This window comes from Vigna angularis, chromosome 9, assembly GCF_016808095.1.
Source record: "Vigna angularis cultivar LongXiaoDou No.4 chromosome 9, ASM1680809v1, whole genome shotgun sequence".
Taxonomy (NCBI): domain Eukaryota; kingdom Viridiplantae; phylum Streptophyta; class Magnoliopsida; order Fabales; family Fabaceae; genus Vigna; species Vigna angularis.
Window position 1 is genome coordinate 28,853,157 of NC_068978.1, and position 21,489 is coordinate 28,874,645.

At 34.7% G+C, this 21,489-nt stretch overlaps 1 protein-coding gene across 1 annotated transcript; it reads right to left on the reverse strand.

Moving 5' to 3' along the window:
• Window positions 1–13,013: 13,013 nt before the first annotated feature.
• On the reverse strand, window positions 13,014–13,583 carry LOC108346761 (uncharacterized mitochondrial protein AtMg00810-like). The gene is made up of 2 exons (XM_017585811.1): window positions 13,438–13,583; window positions 13,014–13,323 (listed from the first exon to the last, which is right to left on the reverse strand). The coding sequence occupies exons 1-2, from the start codon at window positions 13,581–13,583 to the stop codon at window positions 13,014–13,016; spliced, it is 456 nt and encodes a 151-aa protein (XP_017441300.1).
• Window positions 13,584–21,489: the final 7,906 nt, after the last annotated feature.

Genomic DNA, 21,489 nt, shown 5'->3' on the forward strand with positions numbered 1-21,489 from the left:
AGTTTAACTTTTTAGGCTAAATTTAGGGGTTTTGACAAGTGAAATTTTGAATCAGGTGTTCTAGGTTAATTGTGATGATTGGTAGGTTGTTATTAAGTCCATTCTAACTTGTTTAAGCTATTATTTGCAGAAATTGGGTTTTGCAAGTGATATAATTGAGTTTGGTATGGTTTAAGGTAGTAAATTGGTTTAAGGTAGTCATTTGGAGTTAGGAATCAGATATAAGATGTTTCAGGGTGTTTAGAAGGTCCTAGAAACCATTCAAAATTGTGGGGAAAGTGTGTGAAGTCATCCAAAAAGAGTATAAGTTTGCTGACAGCGCCTGAGCGCCTCTTCAGGGTGCTAGGTGCCAGTTTCCAAAGGCTAGGGCACTGATCGCCAGCCTTGGGGCGTTGAGCGCTAGGAAACAACACCTAGGGCGTTGAGCACTACACCCTGGGCGCTTGAGCGCCAGATCTCAGGTCTTGGTTCATTGGTTTTATACTGTGTTGTGATTTCTTGATGCATTGTTGATGATTCTGTGATGAATGCTTTGAGGTTTAGTGTGATAGTATGCCATGTGTGAATGAAGTATATATATATATATTTATATATATATATATATATATATATATATATATATATATATATATATAATGAGAGGGTTATGATGATGACGAACATGTGGTTGATTATGTGTATGGTATTGATGAATATAATTCCATGACTCGTGGAGAAGTTTCATGGTGGTGTATGTGTTATTGTTGTATGAATATATGGAGCTTTGAACTAGTGATCTATTCCGACACTCTTAATAATCATTCATTCTCACGTAGCGAGAGGTTTTCGTCTATAGGCTTTGATCATAGCCATAAGCAACTGAAGTGGACTAACCTTGACTGGTAGCTTGGTTTCAGCCAGTTGTATTACCATTAGAAGTGCACAAACTACCAATAGTTCGACATTCATACAATATCCAAATGAGTCAAGTCTAAGGTTGTGATATAATTATGAGATATGTTTATTATGTGTGTAATATCATGTATAATAGAATTTTATTGTATATTGATGGACTGTTTTACTACTAGCTTACCTTTGCTTTTGTGTTATCTATTTATGTTTTATTTTCTCTTTTGCAATGATCACCTAAATAATGTGAGCTTAGGGAGACATCTTTTTAATTGGTTCAGCATTTGGTTGAGAGAGACAAGCAACATGATAGACAGTCTTTGGTTCGTCAAAGATAGGGTCTCTTGCTCTAGTAGTCTCTAGTTCCTTGTAAGTTCTCATATATGTACGTCTTATTTTAGTAGTTTATACTATTAAAATGAGATGTTACAATGATCACTTCACGGTGTGAGAAAAAAGCGAGTTAGGTGATGATATGTCTTTATTGAAAGGTGAGAATGCAGAAAAATGATTGTTTGGTTTTATCTAGTTTGTTGTATATGAGTTTCTTTCCTTTTAAAAAAACTCTTATAATTTTCTTTTAGTGTGAACGTATATTTTATAGTTATTAACATGGATAAGTATATTAATATTATATTTTTTTTATTATATATTGTGTATTATAAAATTTTAATATTTTATTTAATAGTTATATACTATTAATGAGATGATACATGTGAGACCAGAAAAATTAAATGAAAAGAAAATAAGAAAGTCACATATTAAGATAAAGTATGTGAGATGATACATGTGGGACATGAAAAATTAAATAAAAAGAAAATAAGAAAGTCACACTTGAGAGAGTTGCATATTTAAACCTTTCAAATAATATAATACAAGGAATTAATAGTTTAAACTACTATTTATTTCAGTTTTTAATTATAAGAAAGGCATGTTAGTGAATTAATAACATCAATTTAGCTAGAAGGCAAAGAATCGCTTTTCCATCCCTATCTTTGTATTTGTTGTTAGATATAATCTTTCTTTCTAATAAGCAGTTTCCGTAATCTTTTAAATAATTTCCTTTCAAACATTTGTATTTGAGCCAAAAGTGGTTAAATTCTAGAGTATACTTGAATCTTATACAAGAATAATGGTTAATACAAAGAATATCAGTAGTTTAATTAAGAGTAGTTATGTTAATAATACTTGATTTTTTAATCACTAGTAACTACTCATATTGTTTTAACTAAAAGCATTTAAGACTTAAATAATATTTTTTTTTATCATTGGTAGTATGATTAAAGCATGTTTTTGTCATTAAATTAACAAAAAAAACATTGAATATATATATTTTTTTCAATAACTCAGTTATATTGTATCTTAAAAAATGACAATTTTTATTAGCTATGTTTTCAAACTATGAAAAAAAAAAGAGTTTGAAAAAGTATAAAAGATTGCACAATTCTTCCATTTAAAATCATACACACAAACTATACAAATTGATTAAATTTTATGGTTCCACTTTAACACCTCTTTCAGTGAATTTGTTTGTCTGTCTTGAGTGAGTAATAAAATTAACTTTCAGGGTGATTAGATAACAGAATGTGAATAGAAAAAAAAATCCAAAATATTCATTATTATTTTTCCAATTACATTGTGTCGCAACCGAAATCGCGACGGGACGACGATCCAAAAAGAAACGGGTTTTGAAAAGAGATTTTGGAGTCGCCACCATAGTTTATTCTGGAAAACTACGGAAAAACCATAAAATAATAAGACACGGTCCACGAAAACCATATTCTGGGTTCGGGAGTCAGTTACGCGTAGGGAAGGTGTTAGCACCCTACAACGCCTGCCCTAAGGCAGTACCTTTAAATAAATACACGAATATGATGTGGTTTTCAAAAATGTTTAACTATCCCATAAAATAAAATTCTAAATAAACAAAATACATTTTTTAGTTTTTTGGGCCCGAAAAGGATTGACCTTGCTCCTACGTATTCTCATTCAAAATGAGAAATCAGGGTTACGTAGTTCTTTTGGAAACTGCTTGAAAATTTTGTTTGAGAAATCTGTTTGAGAAATTGATTTTGTATTTTTGGGAAATGAACCTGACAAGGACTGACCTTGCTCCTACGTATCTCCATTTTTGATGAAGAATCAAGGGTAACGTAGTTTTAGCTGAGAAATTACTTGTAGCTGGGAATATTTTAGTATTTTTAATAAAGAAGGAAAAGGTTTTCTAGCACAAGGCCTACGCGAGCGGTCACACGTGTGCTTAAACCTTTTCAAATATTTTTATTTGATTTTTAACTTTTGTAAAAGAAAAGGAAAAGGTTTTTTAGCACAAGGCCTACGCGAGCGGTCGCACGTGTGCTTAAAACCTTTTCAAAATATTTTTATTTGATTTTAAACTTTTGTAAAAGAAAAGGAAAAGGTTTTTTTAGCACAAGGCCTACGCGAGCGGTCGCACGTGTGCTTAAAACCTTTTCAAAATATTTTTATTTGATTTTAAACTTTTGTAAAAGAAAAGGAAAAGGTTTTTTAGCACAAGGCCTACGCGAGCGGTCGCACGTGTGCTTAAAACCTTTTCAAAATATTTTTATTTGATTTTTAACTTTTGTAAAAGAAGGGGAAAAGATTTTCAGCACAAGGCCTACGCGAGCGGTCGCACGTGTGCTTAAACCTTTTCAAAATATTTTTTGTAATTTTTATGGAGAATGAAACAAACAAGTCTAACCGATATAAATAAAACAAAAGCGTGTGGACTATCATAAAGGGGTTACATGCAATAAAAAACTAACTAATAAAAAGAAAACAAAAGCATAAAAATAAAGCAAGAGAAAAGCCCAACATGAATAGGGGTACAGAAATAAAAACCAGAGGTGTGGAGTGAAATTGAGGCTCTTTTGGTTTGGGTCAAAGTTCTTTTTCTCCAACTTTGAATCTGCCAAGGTGTAAAGATGAAAATGGTGGTGCATCCCGAAATAGTGTGCACAGGCCCAATTCTTCTTTTATTTTTGTTTGCAGAAACAGGATGGGCTGAAGCCCAAAACGGAACAGGGGTGCGAGTGGGCAGTGGGGGTGCGCTACGTAATTCTTGGCCTAGGCCCAAAGCTTCTTTACTCAGAAACTCATTAGGGGTTCTTCTTCCTTCCTCTCATTTTATCACTTGCACTCAACATCAGAGATCCAAGTCTCTCCCTCACATACTCGCTCCACCACTCAAACACCCACTTCATCCCATAGCCTCGCCGGCGACACCGAACGCCATCGGATCCACTGCCGGCCGCGGCGCCACCACCTTCTCTTCCTCTTCTCCGTTCGAAAACGGCAACCCAAAGAGGGGTTTGTTTCTTCTACACGTGCGCCGTCACCTCCGCCAAGACCGGCCGCCGCCAGTGCGCCGATGGCTGCCTTAGATCCTGCCAGTTGTCGCGCCAAGCTCTCGCTCCTCTACCTCCCTCCTTCGAATGGGGTTCACACTTTCTCAGGTTCACCACCACGAATCGTGACTCCTCGCCGGTGCTGCCGCTCACCGCCGCGACACCGCCACACCACAACGCCGTGACCGGGAATGCCTCTGCCTTTGCGTGGAAGTGGCCCTTGGGATTTTTGCTGGGTGATGTTGGGGTGGTTACGGGTGTGTGAATGATGATGGTGTTAGAACACGTGATAGAGGCAGAGGTTTTTGGTCAGAGGTGAATGATGGATGCTGTGGGAGGTGAGGAATTGGGAGTGAAAGGGAAATATGGTTGGAGGATAAAGTGGAACAAGATGTTGAACTGAGTCGTGCTCATGAATGGGTCATGGTTTGATAATGGTGATGGAAGTTCTGTGTGTGAACCGTGTGTTTTTATGTTTTTGGGTGTTGAGATGGGTTGGAGTGATGGTGATAGGAATGTGGTAGAGGTTAGGAAGTGAGTGAGTTCTTATCTGTTTTTCAGGTGTTGAAGAAGATGGAATGGTAAATCCAAGATGAACTGATGATGAAGAGGGCGTTTCTTTGTGCGAGCGAATAGAGGAATTGAGAGCCGTGTGAGAGGTGAATCAATGGATCCCTTTTATGTGCCCAAGCCAAGAATTGATTTCAGAGCGGATGATTCTGTTGAGTGAGTCCTGGGATCGTGCCTCTGCCTGATAGAGGATCCTTTCTGTTATGTCCCCGAGTGCGTGCCTGATTCAGGGGAGAATTTCTGAAGAGAGGTCGTTACGGGTCAGAGTAGTGGAGAGCCAAAAAGGGACATGTCTTTTTTTCTTTTTTTCTTTTTTTTTTTTTTCTTTTTAAAATACTGAAAATCAAATGAAATAATAATAAGAAAAGAAAAAAACACGAAATAAAATAATAATAAAAAACACGAAATAAAATAATAATAAAAACAGAATTAAAATCATAAAAAAGCATAAAATAAAATAAGATACAATAAAAAAGAAATACCTATATTATTTAGTCATCCGGACGAAATTGGGTGTTGACACATTGACTATTTGGTACAAAAATTAAATGAAAATAAATAAGTCACTGAAAAACTCTCTAAAAGAGAAATGTTCTTTATTTTTGAACCATTAAAAAATATTAATACCCTACTCTATCTATTTTTAATTCAACGTGCAAATTAATATAGTTTTAAAAATATTCTTTTTACATCCTAAATCTAGTAACATAAACTGATTGTTAATTATATAAAATCTATGGAAGAAGACAAAGCCATGGAAGAAGTCATTCTATAGAATTGGGATATATAAAATGTCCATAAAATTTAAACTGTACAAGTTCTAGAAATCTTATACAATTTAACCCTCAAACCAAACGGATATATATATATATCTAAACCTAGACCGAACGGTATTACAAAAGATAAGACAAAGCCGAACGATTATACAAAATACTATAAATCGAACGGTGTCTACACCAATTAATAAGCAGCCTACTGACCGAGCGGTCCTACACTAGTTTTAGGTTCGGTACTCCCGAGCACTTCCTCCAGAGAACCAGCATCGCCCTCTGTTCACATCCATGGGATGATCATTGCAGTGAAGAGAACGACTGAACATTTAAAAGACAAGACAGGAAATACAGGGTAAGTTTATGTAATTTAATTAATCATATTATCATTCAAATTAAATCATATCATCCAGAATTCATGCATACACTTCAAAATACTATCAAATTAAGGAATACAGGCAAAGACCGAACATCCAATACATATTATGACCGACTATGACATGACTCATCCGGATTGTTTGAATTATGTAGTTACAGTCGTTCCTACACCAGGGTGGACCCTAACTGGGATGCCCTCAACAGCTGCCACCCGAGGTTAATCCAGTGAAGCATACCTCGGTACAACAATACCGTGAGGCTAAAGGACCTCCTGCCATTCTCACATATGACTTACTCTTCTTTACGTGAGAATGAGTAATCATAGAATATTAGGATAAACGACAGCTTAGCATAACCATATTCATACTTTACCATTCAAACCATCTATGAGAAATTCCTGCTTGGAACTCTCTTCCACATCCATGTTATTCATTTCATATAACTCATTAAAATCATCATACTTAATCGTCAATATAATAAAACTGATCAGCATAGCAAAAAATCAAGATTTATAAATAGACCTAAAGAAAGTTATACTGTAGTCTATGAACACGACCGAACGGTAAAAACACCCTTAGCTCAAGAACATGACCGAACGGTCCGGTAACAAGATATCTCTAGTATGAGCCGAATACAGTCTAGGATCAACTACCTATAAGGTTAAACCGAATACTAAAGACTTATATATAATATTTATAACTTAGGCCGAGCATTTTGAGCTTAGGCCGAACACTTTGGAATCTTGGCCGAGCATTTATAGATTAGACCAAACACTTGACTATATGACGAAGTTCTCTTCAATAGACCAAGTACCATTCAGACATCATGATAGTCTATGACTGAACAATCTTTAGAAGGCCGAATACCCGTACAAGACCGAACACTATTTGAAAGACCGAGTACCAGTATATGACCGAACACTCTTTAAAAGAATTTATATGTATGTAGAATGACAATGAAAGGTACCTGCTTTAACTTATTTGAATGCTTTGACTAGACTGATTATTAAGTAAAATAGGGTACTTTAATTAAACAGAATATATATATATATATATATATATATATATATATATATATATATATATTTCCAACATACTAGTAGAATACCGATCGGTCATTAACTGAACTCCCTATAGAAAGAGAATCCAGTCAAGACCGAATGCCCTAAAGTAGGACCGAACGGTCACACCGAACTCTCGGTGACCGTTACCAAAATCTTACAGAAGACTAAAATTAAGATCAGACCCTATTTCTACCAAGTGCATGTCATTTATCAAACATCAACACCTTCAATCAAACATACAATATCATAATATCAACCAATTCATTAACATAACTCATTCATTCATATCCTCATACAATTCAGAAAATCATAATTAAATTATATAAGCTTCACTTACCTCTAAATCTAGTAACTCCTATGTTCTCACAGTAGTGCCGAGACGTAACCAACTTCTAAGACTTCCTACAAGCTCTTGATTGGTGAAGTGAAACGAACCATAGCGTCAGAGACCGAAAATAGAATCAGGAAAAATCTAGATAAACACATGCAAGCCAAAACAGTGTTTGCATGCATCAGGAATTCATGAACGAAGAGGATTCTGACTTACCAGATCCAAGACAACAACTTGTTTGGTGCAAAAGAATGCTCTCGACGCCAGAAATGCTTAGACGGTGGCTGATTGGTGATCGGAGGAAGAAAAAGGTGAGAATTCTTAGAGAGAAGTTTAAGGATTTTAGAGAGAAGGGGGAGAAAATGAGTTTTCAGAAAATTGGAGAAGAATGTGCATGTAGAGAAAGTGGCACCAGTTTTGAAAATCCCACTTTAAATACTGCCTCCAAAAACCGAACGGTCCACTCTGCTGCTGCCACTTATCCTCCACTTTCTGAATTTCACACTCCCTCTCGTGACACATGGATCCCACTAGCTGGGGAATTTAATGGACATGACAAAAACCAACTTACTCTATCTGATAAATTGATCAGTTAGACTTGAAGATCTCGCCGCAAGGATCACTCAGACGGTCTCTAATCTTCAAACAGACGAATAGAGAGTGAGAACCCTTAGAGAGAAGTTAGAGAACTCTAGGCGTTTTAAAATAATAAAGCTCGTTTATAATAAAACTATTTATATTAAAACCATTGAATTTTAAAATAATTGAGTTCCATTATTTTTAAAGCACTATTACTTCTAAAATAGTGTAGATTGATTTAGCCATTATTCTCAAAACAACTTCTCAACCTCAACTTAAAACTTGGATGATTCTTTACTTCTGATCAACCAAAATTATATCTACCTAAACTGAACTCACCTTCCATATATCGTCCACTACTCCTGTAAGTTCTACAAAAAAAAACGAAACATAGCCTTGGGTCTTAATCTGATACATGGTGGATATCTCTTGACATCATCTTATTTTCTCTTTAAAGCTTCACACAACTAACTTGAGCACCCACAACATTTGATCTACTTCCAAACGTTGACACTTTTGATCGTCCTTAACTCAACCACTCTGATAACTTCACACTTCATTTACTCTTGGTTAATGAGTGACATAGTCCTCAACCGTGTTATCCTACTATCAAAGAAGAACTTTCATCGGTTGCAAGATTAAAACCAATACTGGTACTACATATGCACTTTTTGAACAATTTGTCTGTAACCATCTTTAAATTACATACTACTCAACTTGACATCACTAGTTTGATCTGTACCTAACAACACTATGATACATCTCAAACTAGGATTGTTTGGTCTTCCTTTTCCCCACCATTTTGAGAAACTCACTAGTTATAGTATGAAAGTTATACTAATGAAATCTCCTCACAACTTCACTTCAGACTCTGAGCCTCATACTTCTCCACTAAGTCCTACTCTATTTTCATTAAGTCAACAACTCATATTTTCTCTATAATCAAAGCATCCCTTTAATACTTTCTCACTTCAAGATTAAAACCATAACTTGAAACCATAGGCTCACTTCATCTTCTTTCTCTCTTAACCAACTTCCTTTCTGTAACTCCACACTTTTAGGTCTAACTAATCGTTGAACATTTTTAACTAATCCCCTTTAGCTTAAACCACACTTGATACATAACTACTGGCTCACATTCTTAAAACAAATAACATCACTTGAAGACTAGAGTCCATTAGAACGAGGTTGGAAGATAACCAAAACACCCTTGAGATTATGCTCCAAACTTGCACAGGAAACCACTTATATATGCTTTGAACTTGAGTTCTTTGATCGCCACACACTACAAGAAAAAATGTTATTACCTACGACCAAAATTCATATGTAAAGACAAAAATCTATAGATAAGACAATGTTGTCTACCGATTACCTACGAACAAAAATTCATAAGTAAAATGGTCATAGAAAATGTTACCTACAGATAAATCTCTACATAATTACATACGAATTTATTCATAAATAATACATACGGATAAATCCGTAAATAATATCCGTATGTAATTATTTACAGATAAATCTGTATGTAATTACCTACATAAAAATTTGTATATAATTATCTATGAATAATTTTTGTATGTAATTACTTAGGGATAATTATGTATGTAACATGTAATTAAGTAGATTTAGACATTCATACTACAACAAATCCGCGAGACTTAAAAAGTAATAATATTAAGATTTAAATTAAAAAAAGAAATAAATTACATTATGAATGGAGAAGAAGAGAGTGAAAGTTTGAGAAATTGAGGAGAGTGAGACCTTTAATTTTCTAAGTGGTGGATAAAGATCTATAAATGTTTTGTCAGCCTAAGACTTATTGAACATTGTAAATTGAGGTAAAGAGATGAAAGACGACGACAATAATAATAATAATAATAATAATAATAATAATAATAATAATAATAATAATAATAATAATAATAATAAATAAATAAATAAATAAACTTAACTAGTCGTTTTGATTTTTATTTCAATTGCTTTTTGAAAAAGTGTGGTTCTTTTAAAAAAAAAATTGCTTAAGTTTTAAAAAATTGGGGTCTAAAAATAAATTGAAATCAAGGTGATCCTTAATTCTGTCCCATGATACTTAAATTTGCATGTATCATACCTGGTATGTGTGGCAATACAAAATTTTACAAAAAAATGTCTTCAAATTTAAAATTCACGTATTTACACATGGTAAGTGGTTAATTTTTTTTTTTTAAAAAAAGAAACACTTTATTGAAGCACTATTTCAATCAATTAAAACAAAAATAAAAGTTAATCATCTAAATATTTTTAACTTTTAATTAATTAATTAATATCTCTAATAAGATAAAGGTTTAATGGTTTTTTTTTCTCTAGTTTCGCTGCAGTGTGTCAAGTTGGTCTTATCTTTTAAAAAAGTTTCAATTCCGTCCACACTTGGTAAAATTTGACCCAATCAAGTTCCTTCCGTTAAATATAAACAAACGAAGTTAAGTGTTTCTTGATGTGATAAAAGAGTATGGTAACATGATTTTTTAAGGGTTCAACGATGACGGTTGAAACCGGGGTATAAATGGTGAACCCTAGTTTAGAGATTTTGCTGTAATCCACAAAGAGACGCTCCAATAGGAGGGATCCTAGACCGGTATTGGTTCCTCTGCCGACGACATTGAAGATGAGGAAGCCCTAGAGACCGATACAATTGTTGGCGAGCTTGCAGGCACGGTCGAGGCATAGATCTACGATCTCTTTGCCAATTGAAAGGGGCAAAATCAAAAATTAGGTTGAATTAAGTGAGTGAAAGTGTGACAGAGAGTGAGAGATGGATACCGGTTGATAGAAGCAGCTCCACCGATCACGACAAAGCTCTCCTCAACGCAGAATGACACAACGGATTGGGAGAAGATGTTGGAATTTCTGGTGCACTGAAGGTGTTCGATGAATTGTTTGGAGAAGGATTGGAGGTGTGTATGCAGTTGCTCTAACTTATGAAGCCTTCCAAGAGAGAAGGAAGCTAGATGATGAGTGTGCTAAAGTGGCACAAGACAATGAACTCGAGAGAAGTGGCTGGAAATTCAATTCGACAACAATTCACTATATCACTCAAGTTAAGTTTTACAAAGGATTGAATCCTCTCTTTTATAGATGAAGAGAGGTTCTGAAATGTTCATGGGAAGCTACTCAGATGCAAGTGAAGCGTGCTAGATAAGCTTTGAAGATTAGGCTGCATGTTCCACGCAAAACACAATTAACACGTGTTTAATGTGTTTTGCTTGGTTGAAAAACGTTGGCGGTGGGTGATGTTGGCTGGGCGCTTTGGCTGAATCCAGTAGCTATTTCCCTTTGAATTTGCATTCCGAAAGTCAGCTGCTTCAATCCGGGAATGAGTGAAAATGCACTCCTACTTGCTTCCTTTGCTCTCCTTTGCTTGGTAAGCTTCCTAAGAGGGATTTGCATGGTTTCCCACCTTTATTGGTGACCTACAAAACAATGTAAAAGTATTTAGTTAAAGAGAACATTTCAAGACTTAGAAAGAAAAGATCCTTTTGTGTAAAAAGTCTTTATTCAACTTTCCTTTCTTAGTCTTAGTGTTAAGTTGATACTTCTTTGAATGGGAAGTCCCTAAAGGGGTTGCCATCACCGGTGTAGTGGCCTCTAGCGAAGTTGTTGGTGGTGTCTTCCTTGTCAAAGATGAGTTGTTCAGGGTGGAAGAGTTGGCGATAAGCACCGCATCGAACTTCGTCGATGACAGTGGGCTCAAAATTGACAAAGACAGAGTGCGAGACATGCTTGCTAGATCTGATTTCGCTGAAGAAGGTGTTGAAGGCATTGTGTGCAACTCCGAAGGAGGTGTCACTACGATGGAATAAAGGGAAAAAATGTTAGAATGCATGAAATGAAGAGAAGCAGAAGAAGAAGAAGAATAAAAGAGAAGAACACTTCCTCATCCAAATGTGCTTCCAAATCCCCAAATGCGCTTCTATTTTTGAAACCCTCAATTGCGATTCTTCTTTGTTTGTAATGTAGATGACCAATTCTCTTCGATGACAAACTCAACAATCCTCTATCACAAATGCCCAAATTCGTTTTCCTTCCTCGAAACCCTTAATTATATTAACTTTTTTCTCCAATTGTAAACCCTAATTCCACGCCACCCTCTAATTTGCTTACACGTCACAAACAATATCCCAAGACAATGCCACGTTACCATACTCTTTTGCCACGTTATCATGAAATTGTTAACTCCGTTTGTTCATATTTAACGAAATTGACTTGATTGAGACAAATTTTACCAGGTGTGGACGAAATTGACATACTGTAGAGAAACTAAGGATAAAGAAAACAATTAAACCTAAGATAAATTATTATTATTTATATGTTAATTATTTTATTATAATTAATAATTAAAACTTAAGTGTCTACCTATTATTTAAGTAATAATAATATCTTATACTTACACTTTTCAAATAATATAATATATAAAAGTTAATTTTTTAAACTATTTTTTTTTTAATTTTAATTCTAAAAAATGTGCTAGCGAGTTAAAAACATAAAGGCAAAGATTTACTTTTCTATCTAGTATGAAACTTTTTCTTTAGTAAGCAATTATGTTATCTTTTAAATTATATCTAAAAGAATATTTTTCTAAATCGATCTCCTTCATGAACTTCGAATAAATGCAATAATCTTATAAACTAATTAGGTAACAAATAATATATGGCATATATTTAGAAAACTAATTATAAAATAAATATATGATCACCTAAAATACAATAACAAAATATATTTACATATATCTTAACACACCCCGCAATCAAAGCAGGAGGACAACGAACACTAAGGTTGTCTCTAAAATCATCAAACAACACACGCGGAAGTCCCTTAGTAAAGATGTTCGCGATCTAATATCGTGAAGGCATATGAAGAACTCGAACCTAACCACATGCAATCTTTTCCCGTACAAAATGTATGTCCATCTCAATATGTTTGTTACATTGATGTTGCACCGAGTTGCTTGACAAATAGATAACACTAATATATTCACAATACACAATAGTAGCCTTGGTAACCAGACAATGTAATTCCAATAACAAATTTCAAAGCCAACACGACTCAGAGACCACATTAGCAACACCCTTATACTCAACCTCTACATTAGACTGAGAGAGTATAGATTGACGCTTGGAGAACCATAAGACTAAGTTGTCACCCAAAAACACACAGTAACCCGAGGTAGAAGGTCTTATATCAAGGCATCCACCCCATTCAACATCAGTATAAGAAACAAGAGATGAGATCGTAGATGAATTGAGATAAAGACCAAGATCAAGTATACCTTTTAAATACCGGATAACACGTTTGACAGCTTGCATATGGTCCATCCTCAGATTGAGCATATAAGCACACCTGTTGCACCGCATAAGAGATATTCGACCTGGTGAAAGTGATATATTATAGAGCCTTAGAAAGACTCGTATAAAGAGTGGGATCCTCATAAGGTGCGCTAGAAGTAGTACTCACCTTAGCGTTGGTGTCTGTGACACTCGGGCACTAACGAGGGCGGGGAGTGTCGCCGGTACAGGGAGAATAGTGCAGGGGGCACGGACAAGGAGCGGCTCCTGGAAGGCTTCTAGTGGAAGGGGCACATGGACGAATCGAACATACATCGGAATAAGAGGGATCTGGAGACTGTATAAGTATGGGACTATACAGTTGAAGGATAGTTTAAAGGAATTGATTTGGCTACTCATATCATCAAAATGCATTTGCTTTTCGGTGGCCTAACCCATAAGAACTCCATGGTTAAGCGTGCTTAGCCTGGAGTAATTTGAGATGGGTGATCTTCCGGGAAATTTTCTCGGAAAGTGTGAGTGAGGACAAAGCACACTGGAAAATCTCGTGTTGATGTGTAGGGGCAAACTGCTTATACCAAGCACGAGGTGCTTGTTTAAGACCATATAATGACTTATGCAAATGGCACACATAATCCGGATGAGTATGATCATGATACTCCAATGGTTGAGGCATATCAATTGTTTCATGTAGCTGGTTTCACTACTAGGCTAAAAGTTTCTCAACAATCAATGCCAACCTGCTGAGTTTTTCCATTACCTACAAGACGGGCTTTATGCCTCTCAAACACACCGTTAGATTTCTTTTTATGAGTAAAAATCCACAGAGATTGAATAACATTAACATTAGGTGGATGTGGTACCAACTCTCATGTCTTATTTTTAATAAGAGCATCATATTCATCGTCCATGGCCATTTTCAATTGGTATCACGAAGAGTTGCAACTTTGTTACGAGGTAATGGAGACCGAGTAACTGAAGTGGCTAAGCTATATTCATCATCATATTTCTTGTTTGGCTTAAAATTGCCCATTTGCTTCCTGTGACCAAACAAGACGGTTGGATGGGAATATGAGGGGAAGGTACTATTTGGTCTGCTGTTGTGGAGATAGGAAAAGAGGATGGGCTAAGGGAAGGAGAATCGGGTAGGCTTGAAGGGAAGTGTGGGTTGGCAGTATCTGGGCTCACGGGATCTGGGCTAGTAGGGGATGGCTTTGTGTTTCAGGTTGGTCCGTGGGAGGAGCATAAACATTTGGAAATTAATCGTGAAGGTGATGAATAGTGTATGCACTCATATCATCATAAAAGAAATCATAAGAAGTAGAAGAAGGGGAGTGTAGTTTCTGAAAAGATAGTCTGAATTTTCCTTTCGACTTTCCCATTTTGCGGTGAGGTGTGGGGGCAAGAAGGAAAGAAAGACATACCATTAATTGTACACAAGTCCTAAAAAGGACCACTGTCAAACTCCCTCCCATTATCACATTGGAAACTTTTTATATGACGTTCTAATTGGATGAGAATGTGGGCTCGAAAAGCTAAGAATTTCTCAAATACATTAGACCTTCTAGTCAACGGAAAAGTCCATAAATAATTAGAATAATCATCCAAAAATAAGACATAATATCGATGTCCCATTGAACTCAAAATAGGAGATGTCCAAATATCACTATGAATAATATTGAAAGACATAGACGTACTCGTAGAAGAGGAAACAAATGACAACTTAATATGTTTTACAAAAACACAAGATTGACAAAGACTATAACTAGAACGATGATTACAAGCAATGTTTTTATTTTTCCTAAGAACATCTAAAGTAGGAGCACCGAGATGACCCAACTGATCATATGCCAAAGCTTAGGAGAAATGGCGACAAAGGTTGATGGAAGATTTTGATTGTTGATAGGAGTATTAAGAGGGTAAAGATCACTTTGGCTATCACATCTTATTATTAGCATCCCCGTCTGAAAATCCTTCCCAGAAAAACCAAAAGGATCAAATTCCACGGTCGCAGAGTTATCAGTAGTAGATTTTCTAACCGAAATAAAATTTTTGATAATTTTGGGAGCATGTAGAACATTTATTAGAGATAGGGGGAGGATCAGGGAAAAGAAAGTAAGTATGATACACACACACAACAAATTTGATAACGAAAGCATTATACGATGTAGAGAAAGAGAGATAATGTAAGAGTAAGTTTGTTTATATGCACGTATTCTTCGTGTCTTTTCTTCATGCAATCATCTATATATAACCTTCTTCGATAAAGATCTGTTAGATTGAGAGTTGACTTTCCTGTTTTGTTTGTAGATCATTGAAATTATGTTTTTGTTCAATGCATGTAAATCTCTCTCTTTTTTATAAAATGTATGATCATATCCCATTCGAAAAAATGTAGTTTTATTATAGTTATTTGTGTTGGAACAATCGGTACCGTTATAGAGTCGCGCAGCGGAATAAAATACTTAGAAAGCGTGTTACGGTCACAAATCAAGTTTAATGGTCCGTTTTAGAAAAACAATTTTCTTAGAGAAAATTTATCAAACAGTTGATGTACGTACAATAAAATGAGTGTAGGGAATAAGAAGATCAACACATAATTTTTATCCTGGTTCGAATCAAAAGATTCTACGTCCAGTCGTTAATCACTATAAATAGTGATTAACCTTTTTCACTAAAAATGGTTTCACAAATTACAACAAATAGTGAATAAAGCAGATAAATAAACCTTCCTTCGACGAACGAACCGGAAGAAGAACACTCTGCCAACTCGAAGAGAACCGCTCCGACTATCGACAAACGAAACGCGAGCTTCTCCTATTCACGAGACCAGGCAAAGCACCTTGCTAACTCGAAGAGAGCTTGCTCCGACTATCGACACACGACACACGAGCCTCTCTTGTTCACGAGACCAAGCAAGGGAACTTGAACTATAGCTTCTGAGAACTTCCTCTGACAAACAGTATTCTGCAAGAGCTTCTGTTCAACAACTTTTCTATTGATCTTCACAGAAACCCAATATATAGCTAGCTGTTCTGAATATCTAAGGTTAAGTCTCAACTGCCACGAATAATCGATTATTGTAAGTGATAATCGATTATTTAAGTCCGTTACAGGGTTTTCAAAATGTGATAATCGATTATATGAAGTGATAATCGATTATTCCTGTATGACTCTGTGATAATCGATTATTGCCATTCCATAATCGATTATTGCAGTTAAAAATGCAAGTTTACAAGGTTTACAAGAATTTCCTACTACATTTAATTTCTACAAATTGCTTTTAACTAATTCTAATATCTTCTTCAACTAAAACTTCTTGTAGCATCATCAAAACAAATTTCTTCAAGATTTACCAATACTCCTTATTGGTAACAATCTCCCCCTTTTTGATGATGATCAAAAATTCAATTTTAAAAGCAAGTTTGGCTTACCTGCAAAACATACAAGCTAACAAACAACAAGGTTAGCAATACCTGTAATAATTTATACTTCTCCCCTTGTATTATTCTTCTCCCCCTTTTTGATCAGAAGCAAAAAGACCGGATGTTAAAGGCTCCCCCTAAATATGATCTCCCCCTCAATTAATCAAAGGATGCATATAATCAAGAGATCATTTTATTTATGAAAATAAATATTACATTATAAGAAGAATGGACAAACTAGTCGTTTATGGTCGTTTATAGCCGTTATGGGATGCTCCAACGGCTCTATTTTTGAACCTGTCAGCGTGATAATCGATTATGGCTTGTGATAATCGATTATCAGTTCAATAATTACTGCCCAGAATTGCATGATAATCGATTATACATAATGATAATCGATTATCTGCTCAAGATTTTCCAGAATTGATTTTAATGCATGAATAATCGATTATAACTTAGTGATAATCGATTATGAAGCGTTAAGTTTACGAAAAATGCAAAAATTTGCATAGATTTTGATTCTAAGATATGTCTAACACTCCTAACTCTCTTCTAAGCTCAAAAAATCTATCTCCAGGTTTAACAAGAAAGCATTTCAGCTAGCACAATCAGTTCAGAAACTAATTTTGACAACACAAATTTCAACTTCCCAAACACCAACTATGATTCATGCACTCTCATATCCCAATTTGTTCAACTTCATATATTCAACTATGCATATCAAAACAACATATGAAAAAATTCAATCACAAGAGCTGATTCAGGTGCTATCTTTCAACATTTTTTAAACAAAATAATTTACATCAAAATTATGCAAATTTGATAAGTTCATTTTCTGCATCCAGGCTCTCAATGTATATTATCATAGCTCATTCGTTATGCATTTGAACTTAAAAATAAATCTCCACAGAACCAACTTTGAAATAGAAATGACAATTTAATTTTCACATATCTTAATCATTAAAAATTGCTAATGAAAATCTATCGGCCAACTCATTTAAATGACTTTTTCATAGTTTTTGATGCTTGACAGAGATTACACCAAAGTAACTTCAAAGTACTCATGAAATTGAATACTAAGCCAGTTAAACACAAATTCAATAGATAATTATCAACAAAGCACTGAAATAACAATGCACATGGCTTTACATGACATGAATGAAATTCAACACCTGAATATTTTAAATAAATGAATTCACTTGATCAAAATGTGTAAACAGACACGAACATACCACAAGATGAATGAAACAGTGATCAACATATCATTTTCTCAACCAGGCATGAATATAACAGTAACTAAATAATGGAAGATCAAGTAAATACAGGATGCAACACCACAGTTTAAACAACACTTAGCTCAATTACTTGGTGCTTGAATGAAGGCTTTTGGATACCACTTGATGGAGTTACATCCTGGTTTGTAGCATCACTTCAAAGAGCATAATACCATAGAGCTCTCTTATCCTTTTGAAAACTTAACCTGCAAAGTAAAAACAATAGAGTTTTGGTCCCCATAATCTCATTTGGGTCCTTTGAGGTTAGAGACAATTTACTTTATAACAGGAATCCAAGCATATTTTCCATTTGGAACATCAAAATGTTTAATTTTACATTTGTTAGAAGTATGTCCCTTTTTCATACAATAAAAACAACAAACATCATGCACCTTGTTTTTCACAAAAGTCCCTTTCTCAACCCAAACTCTACGAGTTCTCTTAACTTTAGACTTTTTATGAAGATGCATGTTTATATTTCTAAGATTGCTCTTCCTAAAAACATTTTGAACATGTGAGATAGGCTTGATTTCTTTAGAAAGTAAATTTTCCAATATGTCAATGTCAAACATGTGACTTTTACAAGATAAACACTCAACAGGTTTTTCATTTGAATTAGATTCAGACAATTTTGTTTCAAGATTACTAACTTTGTTTCTTAATATGACTTCCTCATCTAATGCATTATCATACTTAATTTGCAATTGTTTAAATTCCTTTTTCAAATTTTTATGATCAACATTCAATTTTTCAGATTCATCAAGCAATTCAAGAAAAGCCTTTTGTACATCAAATTCACTAGATTCAAAGCTGGAATCACTTACTTGGCTTCCAGTATCTTCTGATTCAGCCATTAGACAAATATTGGCTTCTTCATCTGAATCACTTGAGCTTGTTGAGCTAGATGCATTGTCTTCCCAAGCTATGTAAGCTTTCTTCTTCTTTGGGAATTTCCTTTCTTTCTTTTCTTCACTTTTCTTGTTCTTTGGACATTCAGTTTTCATGTGTCCTTTTTCTCCACATCCATAGCATTTAACACTTGAAGAAGATTCTTGATTTTCTCTCCTTTCTTTATGAAATTTGTCCTTACCTTTTGCCTTCATAAACTTGGCAAATTTCTTTATCATGAGGCTCATGTTCTCCTCATCATCAGAATCATCATCTTCAATCCTATTAGATTTCTTTACTTTGGAGATTTCGGACTTGAAGGCTAGTGTCTTTCTTTTGCCTTGATCTTCTTCAGCCGTCAATCTTCTCAACTCAAGCTCATGCTCACGGAGTTTCCCAAACAAAATTGGCATTGACATTTGAGTGAGATTTTGAGACTCAGAGATGGCAGTTACCTTTGGTTGCCACGACCTGTCCAATGATTTCAAAATTTTTACATTCAATTCATCAGTATCAAAAGTCTTACCCAACCCTGTCAAGTGGTTCACTATGTGAGTGAAACGCTTTTGGACATCAGAAATTGTTTCTCCAGGTTGCATTCTGAACATCTCATATTCCTGAATGAGAGTGTTCTTCCTTGCACGTTTCACATCCTCTGTTCCTTCATGTGTGACTCTCAGAACTTCCCACATTTCCTGTGCTGTCTTACACACAGAAATTCTATAAAATTCATCAAGCACAACAGCAGATGAAATAATATTACGAGCCTTAATATCAAATTGAGCTCTTCTATTTTCCTCTGGAGTCCAGTTAAAGTATGGTTTTTCTACTTCTACACCATCAATAGTTCTTTTTGGAATATAGGGACCATTTAGTACAGCTTCCCAGATGCCTCTGTCAACAGACCCCATAAAAATTTCCATTCTGACTTTCCAGAATGCATAGTTATCACCAGTAAAGAGTGGTGGTCTGTTGATTGAAGCACCCTCGGCATATACTTGAGTTTGATGACCGGCCATTTTCGAAAAAAAATTTGAAAAAATATCAAAGCAAGCTCTGATACCAATTGTTGGAACAATCGGTACCGTTATAGAGTCGCGCAGCGGAATAAAATACTTAGAAAGCGTGTTACGGTCACAAATCAAGTTTAATGGTCCGTTTTAGAAAAACAATTTTCTTAGAGAAAATTTATCAAACAGTTGATGTACGTACAATAAAATGAGTGTAGGGAATAAGAAGATCAACACATAATTTTTATCCTGGTTCGAATCAAAAGATTCTACGTCCAGTCGTTAATCACTATAAATAGTGATTAACCTTTTTCACTAAAAATGGTTCCACAAATTACAACAAATAGTGAATAAAGCAGATAAATAAACCTTCCTTCGACGAACGAACCGGAAGAAGAACACTCTGCCAACTCGAAGAGAACCGCTCCGACTATCGACAAACGAAACGCGAGCTTCTCCTATTCACGAGACCAGGCAAAGCACCTTGCTAACTCGAAGAGAGCTTGCTCCGACTATCGACACACGACACACGAGCCTCTCCTGTTCACGAGACCAAGCAAGGGAACTTGAACTATAGCTTCTGAGAACTTCCTCTGACAAACAGTATTCTGCAAGAGCTTCTGTTCAACAACTTTTCTATTGATCTTCACAGAAACCCAATATATAGCTAGCTGTTCTGAATATCTAAGGTTAAGTCTCAACTGCCACGAATAATCGATTATTGTAAGTGATAATCGATTATTTAAGTCCGTTACAGGGTTTTCAAAATGTGATAATCGATTATATGAAGTGATAATCGATTATTCCTGTATGACTCTGTGATAATCGATTATTGCCATTCCATAATCGATTATTGCAGTTAAAAATGCAAGTTTACAAGGTTTACAAGAATTTCCTACTACATTTAATTTCTACAAATTGCTTTTAACTAATTCTAATATCTTCTTCAACTAAAACTTCTTGTAGCATCATCAAAACAAATTTCTTCAAGATTTACCAATACTCCTTATTGGTAACAATTTGTACATAAATCTTAATCATAATATCTTATATTTCACAAATTTGGACAACATTTTACCTTAGTCTTCAAATGACACAAATTGAAAGTGGTGACACCAGATCTCCATAATCAAATATATGCTCGGAAATCAACAAAAATGCAATGAACTAAAATTAAGTGAAATGTATTAAATGTAGATTATATGTTATGTACTAATCAATGAATAAAAAGTGATTAATTTTCCCAAATATTCTACCTGATAATTCAAGATTCAATATAATTATATGTAACCTTACCAAGACAATTCAAGATTCAATTATATGCAACCTTTACTAATTTTAAATAAAATTTCTATTGTTTAAAATTAAAGAAGTACTAAACAAATCAATATATTAAATCTTAAATAGAAAACTAAGAATTGTTCAAAGTTTGTTGAAGTTCGGACACTTTGAGACTCGGTCCAAACACATTTAACAAAACAAATATTTCTAATATTTCTAACATTTACATATTTTAAATTACAAAGTAAGACAATTTAAATTTCATCTAGTGGAAAAATAATGAATATTAATTAAATTAAATAAACAATATGCAATTCCAATTCAGCAACAATAAATGACACTT

Coding starts and splice junctions, on each gene's coding strand:
- LOC108346761 (XM_017585811.1), bottom strand. CDS start 13,583: ATGTATGTTCGATTCGTCCATGTGCCCCTTCCACTAGAAGCCTTCCAG. Junction 13,324..13,437: donor TCACAGACACCAACGCTAAG/GTGAGTACTACT, acceptor GCGGTGCAACAG/GTGTGCTTATATGCTCAATC.